Below are 18,528 nucleotides of genomic sequence, written 5' to 3'. Positions count from 1 at the left end.
ACCGTGAACGCGAATCTTAGATATGGATCCATAGAGTTTGACATCCCCACTCGGGCTAGTAGCGCTAGCATTTAACGAGTGTTTAATACTTCGTAGACATACGCACTTGCCAAGTGTACTTTCAGGGGGTATAAACGTTAAGTTAGTTACCGAGTGCCCACGGTTATACATATACTTTATCATACTGATTTGAATTACTGATTTGAAATGCTTGTTTGAAGCACTGAAATCTCGTGGCCTACATTACATTACTGAATACAAACAAACTATAGCTCACCAACATTCGTGTTGACTTTTTAAGCATGTATTTCTCAGGTGTTTAGACGTTGTTGCTTCTGCTGTTAGCCTTGCTGTTCTAGTCTCGGTGTATAGACTTGCTGTTACAGACTTGCTGTGTTAGACTTCCGCTGCATTACTTAGAGATGTCTCAAGCATGAAACTTTTACTTTGCATTCCCAACTTATGTTATTTTCAAAACAATAGCTTTGTAATAACCTTAGTATCATGTACTCATGTTAATGTTTCCTATTCATCTTTTGTAAAACGTTATCTGTTCATGAATGCAAAACTGATTTTCAAACAGCATATAGTGTTTGACCTTGTAATGATCCTGTTGTTGATGTACCGTACACGATAATTTTGTACGGGGCGTCACAAGATGCCGATCGGTATGCAAGTCGGCGAGGAACTTTTTGTTTTTAAAAAAAAAAATACTAATTGTTTAGGCTCGATACCATGTTAAGAACCATATCGTTTATATTTCTGTGTGTCCTCCAGTACATAGAACAAGGCCATATATATATAGGCTAAACCCTAGCAATGATAAATGGGCTAAGCCCAACAATATAAGAAACATGGGCTAAATAATAATAACTAGTCTAACAGTTACTACATGTAAACGAATTTCCAGAAACTTCTTGATGAGTTGTCAATGGCTTCACGCCTTCGCTTCACTGACCATGTCTTGTTGGTTGATAAGAAAAGTAAGGGGTCACCGGAAGGGACAATATTTCAACCCCATATACGTAGCTCAGTTAGATTATATTGTGACAGTTTCCAACTCATTACTGGCCACCACAACATTTGAACCAGAGACTTCCTACAATTACCTAGATCTCTTGTGTTGGTTGATAAAAAGGTTTTTCATTTTTGAATATACTTTGATCTTACAGTGCAAAGTGCAAACAATGCACCCGTTGGCTTGATTCGACTAGAGTTTTGGTTCCTTTCTATGTTTTCTGTTGGTAACATTTCAGACCGTCTATGATCATTTTTTATTGACACGCATATGCTACTAGTGAACCTAAATTGTGATAATGCACATTCAAATATATTATTCTTTATTAATTTTCATATTATTAATAGTGTCATAATGTGCTATAAAAAAGTAAAGGGGCGTAAATTTCACAACGTACTCAATTTTAAGGGGCACGACCCCTCCAACCCTGCCCCCTATCAAATTCTGCCTATTGTTATTTAGATATACCATTTTTCATGGTTTGTAAGATTTATAAATATAAAAATAACTGTCATAATACCAAAACGTGGTTAGTGGAATCCTTTATGAGACACGGAAAGGTAGGTTAATAGATTTAGGCACGTAACCAAATTTCATGGCTTTAATTTCTACCATTATATTTTACAACTCTCACGAACCCTATAATTAATAATTGTACAACCCATTAAAACATTTAAGTGTTAAGATTGTATTATTATTTTGTCTTTGAAGGAAAATAATCAAAAGATAAAGAAAACTGAAATTGCTAAACACATCATCCAATGCCAAGACAGAAGAAAATAATTTAATAAATAAATACAAATATATAAATAAAAATATACAATATGATGTTATTGCTGTTATTTGTACGCTTCATACTTATTTTGGTAAAGAAATTGTAACAAGACTATAAGGAAACAACAATAATAAATGAAATTGTACCTACAAGATGAAAATTGCATGTGATGTTGTGAACCATATTCAAAGCAGAAGCTTGACCCGACCCAAATGTCACTTTAATGGTATTCAAAATTCAGACCTACCACATCAAACTTTTTACCGGTATAAATCAACCCAACCACCAAAATCATAGCTACTATTAAACAACCCCCAACCACCACTACCACCAGCAGCCGCCACCATTGTACCACCACTAGTTACTATCTTTCTTCCTTCTCCTTTATCACAGTTTCTATAATGGGCCTTAAATCCCTTTGAAACACATTCACTTTTAGCCCATACTTCATGAACAATGTCAATGACATCTTTTGCTCCACTTTGTGTCCGGGCACCACTGCGAGACGGTGGCGTAGCAACACCGCCGCCGCTATCGACTTCATTTGCAAATAAGCCAAATCTTTCCCTAAACAAATTCTTGGTCCGGCATTAAACGCAACAAATCTATACGAATCGTGCCTTACAAATTTTGTTCCGTCTGGTGACAACCATCTCTCGGGTTTATACTCGAGACAATCCTCGCCCCATGTTGACTTCATTCGGCCCGCCGAATATATCGAATAAGTAACCGATGATCCAGCCGGAACAAAAGTTCCGTCTGGCAACAGATCATCGGCTACCACATGTTTCGAGTCCTCCGGAACCGATGGGTATAGCCGGAGGGTCTCGGACAATGCTGCCTTTAAATAAACCAACTTATCAACTTCCTCAAACCCTAACGGCTCGTCCGTCCATTTTGCCACGTCATCGCCACGTGTCTCCAGCAAGACACTAGAGATTTCCTTTAAGATTTTTTCTTCCACTTCTGGATTCTGAATCACCAACCAGAAAAACCAGCTCATTGCAACTGATGACGTGTCACGTCCAGCTAGGATGAAGTTGAGTGCCACGTGTTGTAAAAACTTGTCACTGTAGGATTCTTTCATTTTCATAAACCTTGATAACAAGTCATCATGTAAGCTTCCTTCTTTAACTTGAGTGGACAGTTCATGCCTACGTGTACTGATGACGCTGGACAAGTAATCTTCCACGTGTACTAGGCTTCGGCTCAAGCTAACCTCCAGCCCAAGTCGGAGCCATTTCCTCATCTTCCAAATAACTTCCGGAAAAATAAACCGTTGCAATGAAGCCTCTGTTGCCTGATCAAAAGCTAATGCAAAGCTATTGTCGGGCAACTCAGGGGCTAACGTTTGCGGATCCTTTCCAAAAGCCAATCCGCAAATGTTATCAAATGTGATTCTTAGCAAAAGGTCTTGTAGATCTACGGGCTCAGCCTGAAGCTGAGCCCGTTCCAAAATCGGGCAAAACCTATTCTTGATGGCTCGAGTCACCCAACGAGCCATGGCTTGTCGAAGGGTACGGGTTGTGAACTCGAGTGCAGCTGTCTTCCTTTGTAAAAGCCACGTGTCACCATCTGAATTAAAGATCCCTTTTCCCAATAAATCATGAAAAACCGCTTGCCAAGTTGGACCTTTCGGGTAATTATCGAACCGCGTTTTAAGAATATGTTCAAGATTCTTCGGGTCACAAGTCACCGTCACGAGCCCTTGTTTTCGGGCTAGAAACGGGACGGCACAGATACATGTCTGGTACGTCCCGTTACAAGCCCGGAGATTATCGGCAATCCATTCGTGCAACCGATCCGAATTCTGAATTAGGCCAGGAAGACTGCCAAATATAGGCCATACACGTGGACCCTTCAATGACCTTGAAATATAAGTAAACCATAGAAGATAAGCAGTCACACCAGTAAACAACAGCAGAACTATAGTTACATCCATATTTTGTATCTATCACCTTATTTCCCGCCAAAATTCTTGAAAGAAAATTCTGATAAAATGAACAAGACCCAGATCAGATTTCGTTTCAAAGATTAATGGGTCTCGATTATTTTCATAAAAAATGCATAAAAATTACAGCTTTTTTTGAGAGAGAAAGAAAGAGTTTCAAAATTTAAAAATTGTGTGTAGTAATGCTAGAATCAACCAGCATTACAATTACAAGTGAAGAATTACAAAAACAAACAAAGATCCATAAAAATGAATAAAGTAAAATGAAGATATAAAAAAAAAAAAAAAGTTAAAAAAAATAAACTAGAGATAGAAAGAGGATAAAAAACAGGGGAAGAAAGAGATGAGCAAAAAATAGAGGAAACAGTGGTGTGATTTATATAACAATGTAGTTGAGAAAATGGAAAACAATTACTGAAGACAGAGTGTTTGACATCTCTCTCTCTAACTTTCAGCCATTTGATACGAACCACCATTAATGCAATAACTGAGGTCGTTGTGTCTGTATTTAAGGATTTCAAACCATAATAATGTTGTAATCTAAAAAAGGTCATTTTTTTTATTTGATTATCAAAAACTTCCAATTAAACCCATATATATCTTTTTGTTTCTCTCTCTACAACTAATGAACCAGTTGTGTGGAGCTGGATGAGTTTAATGACTCCATATTCAGTTCAAGAAATACATATACGAGAGTGAAGACTTACAAGGGAAGAACTCTGTCTTAATATATAGTACGAGTAATAACTTTATGAGTAAAAATCAAACGTTGATTTATTGGCGACTTAACTGTCGATTAAAACTTAAATTGAACTTCATGCACATTTAAACTCACGAAAATTTAATTCTACTATTTTCATGACATCTCACACTTTTTTCTTTTTCTTAACTTACTTATTGGTCGGATGTTCATTCAGAAGCAATCTCTCTATTAATAGAACAGTGAGAGGGATGACTTTTTCTACTCTTGGCGTGTTTTACACTGGGTAGAAAAATGACTTCTCTTTATACTAAGATATGAGAAAGATTGTCTACATCTTACATCCCTCATACCCACTCACTTGGGATTGAGTTTTGTTGTTGTTGTTGTAATACTTTATGAGGATTTTTATACTATCTTCGTCGCAAAAAACATGTCCGGATTGATTTTTTTACTGTGTCTAAGATATATTAATGATTTGACTAAATTGTCATTCATTTTATATTTGTTATAAAGAGTAACTAATAGATTAATTATTATTTTTAATGTTAAATTTCTAAAAATAAAAAGGACATAATTGAAAATTTACACAACAACAACAATAACAACAAAATTCAATCTCACATAAGTGTGGTATGCGGGAGGTAAGATGTAGACAATCTTTTCTCTATCCTAGAATAAAGAGAAATCATTTTTCCATCTAGAGTGAAGCAACCCAAGAGTAGAAACAGTCCCTCATCCCAATTTTCTATAGATAGAGTGATTGCCGGCCAATAAGTAACTTAAAAAAATGTGAGACTCCATGAAAATGGTAGAAGCAAATTTCTATGAGTTTTAAACATGTCTGAAATTCAATTTAGGCTCTAAGCGACAGTTAAGTCGTCAATAATTACCTTTGAAACTTTGAAGATTTTTTATTGCTATTTTGGATGAGAGATAGTAATTTTGAAACAAACAATAATATTAAGGTGACGGTTTTTTTTGGAGGGAGGGAGTATCCAGGGACGAATATATACTTTGGTCTACGGGGTCTGTTGTCACCACTAATTTTTATTTTATTATTTATTTATTTATTTATTTTAAAATACATATTTCAAATTGTGTTGGATGCCGCTAAATTTAACTATATGATCCCATAGATTTTTACGATTTATAATTTGATAAACAACCATTAAAGTACCCTTCAAATATAATTACATTTGAAAAAAAAATCGAGATCCTATTGAATTTTCATTCAAGATTCACCATTGAAAGTATCACTTACTTCATAATATACTTTTGGTATACATTTCGACAAACTTAAATACAATTCTATAATTTAATTGTATTATTATATTATATTATATTATCTATACTCTTTATTTTACTAGTTGATTACACATGGAACACATAATTAAATGTAATCCTATTTTCGTAGTTATAATTATTACTTGTAGACACTGAAATGGATCTTAGAACAAACGTAGACTCGTTCTAGAGGCAAAAAACACTAGAACAAGCTTAATCGAATAAACTTAGACCTTCAGGATCGATAATTTGAACTTACAAGATATTAGATTGATGCCTAGAGGTGTTATTCGGTTGGGTACGTTTACGACGAACTTACAAACGTAAAACGCGGCTAAGGTATGAGTAGAGGGTGTTACCTCACAAAGACATCCTATATGCAAACTGCAGTGACCATCTGTTGATGGTCTAGGACCCTCGATCGATGGTCTAGGACCCTCGACCGACAGTCTTGGACCCTCGTGCGATGGTCTCCTATCATGGGCTGATGGTCTAGTATAGTCAACTGACGGTCTCAACAGACAAACTTTTAACCTAAACCAGTTATGCACCAACATTACTGATTACTAATAAATCATTGTTACAAAACTTATGAATAATAAGAACATGCGGGCATAGCCAAAAGGTTCCCCTCACGTACTTTGTGTCATGGGATAGGGAGATGTCATTGGTTCGATCCTTAGGGATGACATGATTTTCTTTAAAACAATTGAACACCAATAATGGTGGTATATATTGACCCTATAGGGAGGTTTTACCGAATTCGTTCACGGACCTCTACCCAAGAACACTGCCCGAATGGATGTTTTCCTGGGTACCGTTGATCGGGTTCGAGTTTCCGCCCGAACGTGTGTGTTACGTGCAAATGATGAAGGTCATTGAAATAAATGATCTACTGATGTCAAAAAATTGCCGTTCAAAAAAAAAAAAAAAAACTTATGAATAATAACTGCACATCATGAGAATATCAAAAATTAGTTTTATAGCACATCTAATAGACTTTTTTTTATGCTCAATAAGATTTTATACTGACAATCTACTCAAGAATTCTTATAATTTTCGGAGTATCATTATTTAATATTTATGTTTTCTGATTGTTTTAAATTTAGGACGCTAAAACTAAAGTAAATTATTATTTAATACTCCGTATATGTACTGTACGTATATATGGAACATGGTGGTTTGATGATATTTGCTAGTTAAGATTTGGTGAACTAATTCATCTAAGAAAACTGTGAAAGTTCTAATTTGATTGTGCATGTCCACAACTGCAAATTTCTTTTAGCTATTTTAGGTAACCTATATTTCACCCTTGTACTTTTGGATTATTCAACGATGACCCATGACAAAACGACCAAGGAACTCATATGTTTGTACATTTTTTTTATTATAAATCATGTATTTGTTATCACGGGGCGTGGGTGTGTGTGATGACCCGTCCAAATTCAAATGGACGAATACATCATTCATCGATTTCACAGTGAGGTACTGACCTCTACAAGATACGTTTTGTAAACATTGCATTCTTTTGAAAAGGCACACCATAAATGAATATCTAATTCCAAGGTTTTTGACGTCTGATGATTTCTACATATAGACAATCACCGTAAATAATAGTTTACAATACTACATCCGTTGACAATGCAGTCAAAATAAGATACATGGTGATGAATTTGTGAATTCAACACTTTCTCGAATAAAGCATGTATGACTCCATGCACATAGCTTGTATATCATATAAGCAAACAGTGGAAGACTTCTAGGAACCTGAGAATAAACATGCTTTAAAGTGTCAACACAAAGGTTGTTGAGTTCATAGTTTTAATGTTGCGCATAATCTGTATATAAAGGTAGATCACAAGATTTCAGTTGTTTCATCCAGAAACGTTTATCAAAATATTCTACAAGATTGAGCACCCTGGTAACTAAACTTTAATGTATATATAATAAATACCCCTGTTTTAACATACATGCAACCAACATGTACAATACACGCAAACCAACGTGTACTAAACTCAAATAGCATACGTCTATTTTATAGTTCAGACGAGGGTTTCTATACCTGAAATGGACGGGGATGTCAAGCCCTATGGATCCATATACCACTATTCGCGCCCACCAGTTCTTATAACCGGCAGTTACTAGTTACCAAAGCTAAGGGATTTTCGGTTCAAACTCGGTGTGGAATTTAGTATGTACTTGTATCCATTGCGTTTAAAATAAAGTGTATGTATTCTCAGCCCAAAAATATTTAAAGCATTCAAAAAGGGAGCAAATGAAACTCACTATACTGTATTTTGTAGCAATTATGCATATGACGGCACTGAACAAGTGCAGGGTTGGCCTCGGATTCACGAACCTATATTAGTTATATATATATATATATATATATATATATATATATATATATATATATATATATATATATATATATATATATATATATATATATATATATATATATATATATATATATATTAAAACATATAACAAGCTAGGTCAGGTCATAGACTATCACAAATCCTAATGCTCGAGACGGACATGCAAAAGTTAACAAAAGTCATCTCAAAAAGTCAACTTTGACAATTGTTTAACAAAACGAGACGTGTTTTATATAAGAATTCATTTACTCGACTAATAGTATTCAAAAATCCAATTTATTAATCTTGTAAACAAGTTGTTTAAATATTAATTGTAGATTCAAAAGCAATTTCAATTAATGTCAATCATAATTCAGTTGACCATAACTTTTAATTCGTTCATCGAAATCACACGATTTCTAAATAAAAAGTTAATAATTTTTCGCCAGCTTTCCAACAACATGCATATCATATACTTTATATCAGTAGTACATGTATTAAATTCGTGATTCATCATAAAACTATTTAACGACGACATTTATCATTCAAGCATGCATAAACATATATACTCGAGCACTAGACATGGATACTCTATTAATATATAAAAGATAAGATATGAATGCTCACGTATCAATATTGTGATTCAATATTGCAGGAAAGTACGTAGATGCGACGGAGATGATAAACACTAGATTCACGATTAAAACCCCCCGAGCAATACCTATAACCTCTATAGCTATAACCCATAATTTCTTAGCTTTATCCCGCTCGAAAATCAGTTTTGAAATTTCTCATTCATAACCTCGTCGTAGTAATTTATGTAATACTACTAATAATACTACTACTAATATTAATATAACTATATTAATATTGATAATCTTTAATAATAATAATATTAATAATAAAATAAATAAATATATACGGAGTAAAGAGATAGATAGATTGTGAATGAATCGAGAGCAGAAGGCTCATGCCTTTTATAGGTGATAAGGCTAAAAAGGAACATATATTTCATAGCAATATCCCTCCTAAATAATAGGTTTTCATATGTAATTGTATTATATTTTCATTGTAATTGTTTAAATAAATAAGTGCGAAGACAAAAGGAGAAAACGAAGATTTGAAGACACAAACATCCAAAAAAACTCAAATGTACAAGAACAATTCAAAAGGTTCAATTTATTGATGAATAATGTCTAAAAATGACAAGAGTACAAACCGCGAAACTCAAAGTACAAGATATTAAATTATACGAAAAGGCGTTCGAAAATTCGGAATCGAGACATGAACCAACTTTCAACGCTCGACGCAACGGAGCTAAAATTACAAGTTAACTATGCTCAAGAATATAATATAATATTTAAATAATTCATAATAAGAATAATAATAAATAATAAAAAGTTGTTAATTGAGCATAGTTAAGGGGTCATAAGTGAAAATTTCAAATCAACATTTGCCTATAAAATGGAATTCACGTAGTAATGAAAAAGAACACCTTCACTTCATTTTTCTTTCTTTCCCTCTGTAAGAATATATATATTTATATTTATAATATTAAGTTTAATTTAAGTTTAATAATAATTGGGTTATTGTAAGAAATATTTTACGGGTTTTAAAGTCGAAACTCTGTCCGTGTAACGCTACGCGATTAATCACCACTGTAAGCTATGTTCTTCCTTTTTAAATTAATGTATCGTAACTAAGTTATTATTATGCTTATTTGAGCCGAAGTAATCGTGATGTTGGGCTAAAATATTAAGAAGGGGTTATTGAACTTTGGACCATAATTAAGGTTTGGGCAAAAGAATGACACTTGTGAAAATTGGACTATTGACTATTAATAGATGGGGGTATTGTCTAATTGAGTGACAACTCATTAGAGTCTGTCGAACCTATCTTCAAATTAATTAACCTAATAATTAATAATGATTATGGTTGTCCTATTTAGTGACGTTCATATGGAATATATTATAATCATTTAATTAATTATTCGGGTTGGGTAATTGATTATTCAAACTGATCAAGTGGGTAAATTAATATTCATATATAATCAAAACAGGGGTGGATTACATACGGTGATAACTGATGTAATTGTTGACAGAAGTGATAACTGCGTCACAGTTTAAATCCTTAATTAGTGGGAATATTTGACTTCGGGTATAAGGGTAATTTGACGAGGACACTCGCACTTTATATTTATGACCGATGGACTATTATGGACAAAAACCAGATAGGTATCAAATAAACCAGGACAAAGGACAATTAACCCGGGTAACAATTAATTAAATCAAAACGTCAAACATCATGATTACGGAAGTTTAAATAAGCATAATTCTTTTATTATATTTCTCATCGTATCTTTATTTACTGTCATTTTATTACTCGCAATTTTATTTACTGTCATTTTATTTATTGTCATTATTTTACGCACTTTAATTATCGTCATTTATCTTTACGCTTAAAATATAGAATCGACAAACCGGTCATTAGACGGTAAAACCCCCCTTTTATAATAATATTACTACTTATATAATTATATATAATTTGTATAAATATAGTTGTTAAAAATATAGTAAGTATCACCAGCTCCCTGTGGAACGAACCGGACTTACTAAAAACTACATTACTCTACGATTAGGTACACTGCCTATAAATGTTGTAGCAAGGTTTAGGTATATCCCATCTGTATAAATAAATAAAACTTGTGTAATATTTCGTCATATTTCGTAATAAAAATATAACTATTTCGTACCCTCACGCTACATCATCAAGTTTTTGGCGCCGTTGCCGGGGAACGAAAAAACGCTATATTTTTAATTTATATTTGTAAAGAAAAAAAAATATTAGGGATAGTCAATGACGAAACACTATAAAGTTACATCACTTTTTCTAACTGATAGTTTTCGTATATTTAGTTTAATTGCAAAGATGAGAAATACAGCGTACGAGTTTTGACTAGTTTAGTTTAATCAAGCTAAACTTGAAATATTTAGCTACAAGGGTCATTCAAAAACCGTAGAATTATTAACAATTATATCCTTTTACGCCGTAGCTATTATTTATCAAAATATTATATTGCGACTAATTTGTAATATTAAGTTTTTGTTATTTTTATTAAATATTTAGATTAATACTTTTATATAATAATAATTCATAAAGCATACTTTGATGGAGTTGATTCAATTCAACGAATGCAGTGTAATTCAATAATAAAATAATATAATAATAATAATAATATAAATATATAATAACAATAATTGGAGTAAATAGATATTTACCGACAAATGGATTGAGAAATATGGAGTTGTTCAACAACTCTACCACAATCACAAAAATAATTGTCCCAACTTTGTTTCTAGTAGTGCAAGTTGGAGGGGACAGTGCATAGCTTACTCCTCAATTACAATATATATACTCCGTATGTGTAAGGAAGAGCACAACCCTTCACATTTTCTTTCCTTCTCTTTGTAAGATATATTTATATTAATATTTATAATATTAAATTTAAGTTTATATAAAAAAACGTTTTAAAAAAAAACGTTTAAAAAAAAGTTTAAAAAAAAACGTTTGTAAAAAAAAAAAAATACAATTATATAGTTTTTTGCTTTTCTTCCTTCTTGGTCCACACACACCCACTCAAAACCACTACTCTTTCCCTCAAATTGTCTTTTACGAAAAAAAAAAACGAACGAATTAAGAAGGAGTAGCTGTTTTTCAACTAGGTTACACATGAGTTGATAAGTGGGGTTGCAACTTTGAAAAAAAAAAAAAAAGAAACAAACGAAAATGAAAACGTGTAGGAGCACTAACAAGGCTCCACTTAACAAATCACTTTAATCAAACATGTTAGTATATATAAAAAAAAACAAAAAACAAAAAAAAACGTTACCATTGGTATTTGTTTATCTTTCAGTGACTAAAGGATATTAATTTATTAAGATTAGGGTTTAATTTAATCATAATTAGTTTAGTTTTAATTAATTTTGTATTTTAAGTTTTAATTAGTTTTATTAATTTATAAATTAGTACCTTTTTAATAAATAATATAAAAATAATATTTTTATAAAAAATTGTATTTTTATAACTTTAAGTTTTATTATTTGTATCTTTTTATTATATAGTACGTAGTTTATAATTATCGTTCGTAATTAGTTTTAAGTTAGTTTTTGCCTTAGTTATTTTTTTTACTTTTAGATTTTTAGGCTTTGCCGTAAAATCTCTTAAGTGCTTTTTCTTTAGACTAAGATTTAGGTGCCTTAAAATTTTGCGACGCAGTGTTAAAATTTTAGTATCCTTTTAAGTAATTCCCGTTTTTCGTTTAGAATCCCTTTTTAATTTTAGACGCGCTACAATTTTCTTATTTTTCGACGCGCTCTTTTTCTTTCTTATTTCTCGACATCCTAGTTTTTAGGACATAGATTTTTATTCTACTTATCTAAATTTCTTAAAATTACGAAAATTTATTTTAAGTGGTTAAATTGATAGACATCAAAATTTTCTGGTTCGTAGTAATAGTTGGATTTGTACGTGAACCGGGTTATTGGAGCCAAACAGTACTCAATTATATTGAGACCAAACGAATCCTGCCCCTCTGCTGCATCTTTTGGCTATTCAAAACGTGGGCAAAATCAGAAAAGTCTATTAATTGGATAACTTATATAATTTTTCTTTCCTTTTAAAAACTAATAGGATATTCAGTGAATGCACCGAGCAAGACGTTCACCACCTTTTGTACGTTCACCACCTGTAACCAGATCAAGACATCTAGCAAATATTGTAGCCGTTTATTTTCCTTTAGAATCGTCATCCAGTCGACCAAGTACTCCAATTCAAATTTCCGATAATCCATTTTTTTGAACCCGACCTCACAATTGAGAATCCGGAGAATATTCAGGGACAACTCATAGATCCTGAACCATTAATTTTTTCTCCGGAACCACCAATCATTCAAACAGAGATTGTTGAGGAACGAACCATTAAATCAGAATCCTCTAGTGATTCAGATTCAACAAATTCAATCATGAAAAATCTGGTACCTTTAAGTATGGAAGACCGAATGAGAGCTAAACGCACTGGCCAAGGTCACGCAATTACTCATCCAGACATTAATGTGCCAGATTATGAAATCAAAGGACAAATTCTACATATGGTGACTAATCAATGCCAATTTAGTGGTGCGCCTAAGGAAGATCCAAATGAACATCTTCGTACCTTTAATAGGATCTGCACACTATTTAAAACAAGAGAAGTTGATGATGAAACTATTTATCTTATATTGTTCCCATGGACTTTAAAAGGAGAAGCCAAAGATTGGTTAGAATCGTTACCTGAAGGAGCGATTGACACATGGGATGTTTTGGTTGAAAAATTTCTTCAAAGATTCTTTCCAGCATCTAAAGCCGTGAGACTTCAAGGAGAAATTGCCACGTTCGTGCAAAAGCCAAATGAAACGTTATATGAGGCATGGACAAGATTCGGAAGGATGTTAAGAGGATGTCCTCAACACGGTCTAGATACTTTTCAAATAGTGCAAATCTTCTATAAAGGCGTCGACATCGCCACACGAAAAGACATCGACACAGCAGCTGGTGGTTCCATTATGAAGAAAACTGCAACCGAAGCTCACAAAATAATTGATAACACAGCATCCCACTCTCATGAGTGGCACCAAGAGAAAGATATATATCATTCATCTAAAGCGGCTAGAGCCGATTCTAGTCATAACTTTGATTCCGTTTCCGCAAAAATAGATGCTTTCGAGAGACGAATGGAAAAGATGAATAAAGATATTCACGCAATACGAATCAGTTGTGAGCAATGCGGTGGACCACACTTAACGAAAGATTGTAACATTGAACAAATGATGGAATAACGTGAGAATGTTTCCTACATGAACCAAAGGCCGGAAAATAATTATCAAAATAATTATCAACTGCTAAGGCCAAACTTTAATCGAAATCAAAACATTCTTTACAATCCAAATGGACCCAACAATAACCCGTATACCCAACAAGGTCCGAATAATCAACCAACTCAAAACAACACTTTCAATCAACAAAGACCTGTCCTGTATAAACCACCACAACAAACCGAAGAGAAAAAGTCAAATCTGAAAGAAGTGGTATTTAAGCTAGTTGAATCTCAAACACAATTTATTGAAACTCAAACCCAAACGAATGAGAGGTTTGATCAGTCACTTAGAACTCAACAAGCTTCCATTTTGAATCTAGAAAAACAAGTAGGTACTCTTGCTAGATTGATGAGTGAGAGGGAACAAGGAAAGCTATCGAGTAATACTGAAGAAAATCCTCGAAATGAATGTTAACATGGTTTCAACAAATTCTGAAAAACCAACACCAAAAGATGGGAAGGTTTTAGATGTGAGTAACAATGAAGAAGTTACCACACCACTACCACCCGAGTATGTAAAGCCAGTGGTGGCACTATACAAACCACCCATCCCGTTTCAAAGAAAAGGAGTTGAGTATGAGCAAGTAATAGGTAATAAAGTTGGTGATACCATTGGAAAGAAGAAAAAGAAAAAGAATAAGAAAGTACAAAAAACAAAAACAGTAGAAGTAAACCCGGTGAAGACAGTTCCACCAAAACCTCCACCTAGGGTAGGTGATCCGGGTGAATTTATTGTTCCTTGTCTACTTAGTGATTGTGTCATGTATGATGCACTAGCAGATTTAGGTGCAAGTGTGAGTGTTATGCCTCTTTCATTATATAAGAGATTAGGAGTAGGTGAGTTAACTCCAACGGATATGAGTGTTCGGCTCCTTGATCAAACCATTAAACATCCAGTTGGAATTGCTGACAACCTACCCGTTCAAGTAGGTAATTTAACCTTTCTAGTCGAATTTATTGTCATTGACATAGAAGAGGACTCAAACATTCCTCTAATTTTAGGTCGATCATTCTTAGCGTCCACCGGGGCGTTATTTGATGTAAGAAAGGGTAGAATGACACTTAGTAATAATGAAAAATCGATCACCTTTATGATTCAAAAGTCTAAATCTCCACCAACCAAATCCGTTGAACTAGCAAAAATGATTGGTAAGAACCATGTTGTTTTACCAACTCCAACAGTAGTGCTTAGCAATATTAAAACGCCTAAGTGTGGGAAAAATGAAGTAACACCTAATGATGACTTGATAACAAAGAACCCCGTTGTTGATAAGAAATTAAATGACCCCATTATTAACAGTTCAATGAAGAAAATTTTTAAACGAGTTTATGATGCTAGAAGTAATGGTAACTTTAAGTTATGTAACCGGTTAGTATCCAATCTGTCGCCTAAAGAAAAGGCGAAACTAGTTGAATTTGTGGATATTACGGAAGAAGCTGGTCACTGGCTTAAAGCAAAAGTCACGGATATGCAAGTTGATTATGGTCCAAGAGAAATTGACGATGAAGTTAATCACAATTTTGACACCACAACTACCTAAGTGTGGGGAGATTCAAATGTTCTAAAAAGAAAATGATGTCTAGAGTTAGTTGCTCTGTTCTCGTGTAGTTCCGAGAATGGAATCCGATTGGTCTTTTCCACTAGCAGACACTAAAGAACTAGTTTTCTCCCCCCATTCTGAATTTTTTTTGTTTTTTTTATAGGTTTTATATAAAATTAATATGCTTTTTAAAATTTAAGTTTTGTGTGAATTTAAAAATAAAATTTACTTTATTTCATTAAGTTTAAAAAAATGATTTCTAAATTCGTCGTGAGTTGAAGATTAGGTCGTTGAACCGAAATTACTTTACCCGAGGGCGGGGCGACATATTTCGTTATCATTATTTTTAATTTTATTGATTTAAAGTATGCCAAAAAAATATTAGATTTTGTAAATTTTTGAACGTGGGGTTATATACCCAACTTCAAAAATATGTATATATATGTTTTTATTTTATCATGAACATTACAGGGTAAAACATCACACTTTCAAAGACTGTCATTAAGTTCAGCAAACGCTACTAATTTTGACGACAAGACGCAAAATATCAAATGTGAAATAACAATAATATGTTTGCAAACTCGGTATTTTTAATCATTTTTCTACGCTAATCACCCTCATGAATTTAAATTTTTACTGATTTCTTGCAAATGAGGGCATTGCATGATCTTAAGTGTGGGGAAGAGTTATAAATTCTCTCGGGTTTACACTTAGTTTAATTGCTAAATTTTGTGAAAATTTGAAAAATTTTCAATTAAATGAACTCAAAAACATGTTTATACATATTTATGAACGATAAAAATAGGTGTTAATACCAAAATTATTGTTACCTCGAGGACATAAATTGAGAAACAACCCAGAATGCTAGAATTCATTTAAAATGGAATAGAAGAGAATAAAAAGGCAAAGAAAGATAAAATAAAAGCTAAGTGTGGGAAGAATTCACCAAATTCTTTAAAACATATATCACATATTTTGTACAAGATTATTGCAGGTACTTTTTCTTTTGGACGATACTAATCAGTTTTACCCGATTTATTGTAATACTTTTGAAAGAATAGATGGATCTACACGATGAATCAATTCCATCATTAAAAGGAAGTAGAGTCTTCCGAAAAAGACACGCGCTTCTTGATTTAGGTCAGGAAGTTGTCGTCCAGACCAGTTGATGAAAAATCGAGAAAAGTCATCTCTAAAATCAGCAGGAAATCCACGGACCTCAGCATCAAACAGGGTCTCCAAGTGGTCAGATTTATCCTAACCATGAGAAGGATTTATCTCGTACAATGGGGGACACCGTGCAAATTAGCTGGATAAGACTAATGAATCAGATCCCCAGAAAGGATAATCTCCTTAAAGATTAAAAATCAGCTTTTAAGACTGATATTACTCAATCCTTGAGATTGACCTTAAAGATTGAGAATTCAAACTCATGGAATTCAATGATATCTAAACTCGAGCTTGAACGAGAAAATATTTTGATCAAAAAGTTACAAACCGATTTGTTTTCTGAAAACCTATTTTCAATGCGTTCATTACCATTGAACGTAAAATCCTAGGAATTCACCTGGAATTCATTAGGTCACCTGAACCAAATCGGGTGTCAACCGTAAGAATGGTGGTTGCATAGCATGGTCAAAGACAGGACCTTGTGCTAGATCGAAAAATCATAGGATGATCTTTACTATTGCTCCTACAAAGGATAGTACTAGCATCCGACACGTTTTTGGACCATAATCAAATGCATGTCATTAGACATTGCCTTAACAGTTTCTTGTTCATCGCTTTCCTTTACAACCGGACGGTAGTTTGCCGAAAGGTAATATACGGGAAAAGTAAACTGGACGTGTTACTTTCCTAATACAAGGTTAGCAAGTGGGTGACACAAAACCATAAGTTTTGAGCTAAAATTTTAAAAATGTGAAACCCATAACACCCACAAAAACATTTTGCAACACCGGTGAAGGGTTATTCCGGAAAACCTGTCTAGAGTAAAATCTAGGTTGAATTTTCAAAAGATCAAATGTTTTCATAAAGTTCCAATTTCCTAACGGATCTAAATTTTCATAGTTATGTGGGACTGTAAATCGCCTTTCAAATGTGCACTTTGCTTTGGAAACCGAAAGTAAATCGGCTATTTGATTGCAAGTGTCGTTGACCTAAACCCGAGGCAACTGTGGATGACACACCCACCTTTAACCATGGTTCTATCGTTACTATCATTGTTTATACCACCATATCAAAATCACTGATGTACAAAGTGTGATGAATAAAAAAGTGATTCATGTATGTTTTTATTTCAAGTTCTGTATTGCTTGAGGACAAGCAACGCTCAAGTGTGGGGATATTTGATAAGGCTAAAAAGGAACATATATTTCATAGCAATATCCCTCCTAAATAATAGGTTTTCATATGTAATTGTATTATATTTTCATTGTAATTGTTTAAATAAATAAGTGCGAAGACAAAAGGCGAAAACGAAGATTTGAAGATACAAACATCCGAAAAAGCTCAAATGTACAAGATACAATTCAAAAGGTTCAATTTATTGATGAATAATGTCTAAAAATGACAAGAGTACAAACCGCGAAACTCAAAGTACAAGATATTAAATTATACAAAAAGGCGTTCGAAAATTCGGAATCGAGACATGAACCAACTTTCAACGCTCGACGCAACGGAGCTAAAATTACAAGTTAACTATGCTCAAGAATATGATATAATATTTAAATAATTCATAATAAGAATAATAATAAATAATAAAAAGTTGTTAATTGAGCATAGTTAAGGGGTCATAAGTGAAAATTTCAAATCAACATTTGCCTATAAAATGGAATTCACGTAGTAATGAAAAAGAACACCTTCACTTCATTTTTCTTTCTTTACCTCTGTAAGAATATATATATTTATATTTATAATATTAAGTTTAATTTAAGTTTAATAATAATTGGGTTATTGTAAGAAATATTTTACGAGTTTTAAAGTC

The 18,528-nt window shown here is 33.1% G+C and overlaps 1 protein-coding gene and 1 non-coding gene across 2 annotated transcripts; both read right to left on the bottom strand.

Moving 5' to 3' along the window:
- Positions 1–1,872: 1,872 nt before the first annotated feature.
- Positions 1,873–3,754, bottom strand: LOC139853115 (cytochrome P450 86A8-like). Its single transcript, XM_071842490.1, has one exon. The coding sequence runs from the start codon at positions 3,733–3,735 to the stop codon at positions 2,158–2,160; it is 1,578 nt and encodes a 525-aa protein (XP_071698591.1). The 5' UTR covers positions 3,736–3,754; the 3' UTR covers positions 1,873–2,157.
- A 9,741-nt stretch (positions 3,755–13,495) lies between these two features.
- On the bottom strand, positions 13,496–13,602 carry LOC139856719 (small nucleolar RNA R71). The gene has a single exon (XR_011762180.1). It is a non-coding gene; the product is annotated as a small nucleolar RNA R71 (small nucleolar RNA).
- Between the last annotated feature and the right edge of the window lie 4,926 nt (positions 13,603–18,528).

Source organism: Rutidosis leptorrhynchoides, chromosome 6, assembly GCF_046630445.1.
Source record: "Rutidosis leptorrhynchoides isolate AG116_Rl617_1_P2 chromosome 6, CSIRO_AGI_Rlap_v1, whole genome shotgun sequence".
In the NCBI taxonomy this organism is placed as follows: Eukaryota; Viridiplantae; Streptophyta; class Magnoliopsida; order Asterales; family Asteraceae; genus Rutidosis; species Rutidosis leptorrhynchoides.
Note: the sequence above shows the minus strand (reverse complement) of the source record. Positions and strands in the feature narration are given on the sequence as shown.

Bases quoted from the DNA above. Each gene is read 5' to 3' on its own strand.
- LOC139853115 (XM_071842490.1), bottom strand. From the start codon at position 3,735: ATGGATGTAACTATAGTTCTGCTGTTGTTTACTGGTGTGACTGCTTAT.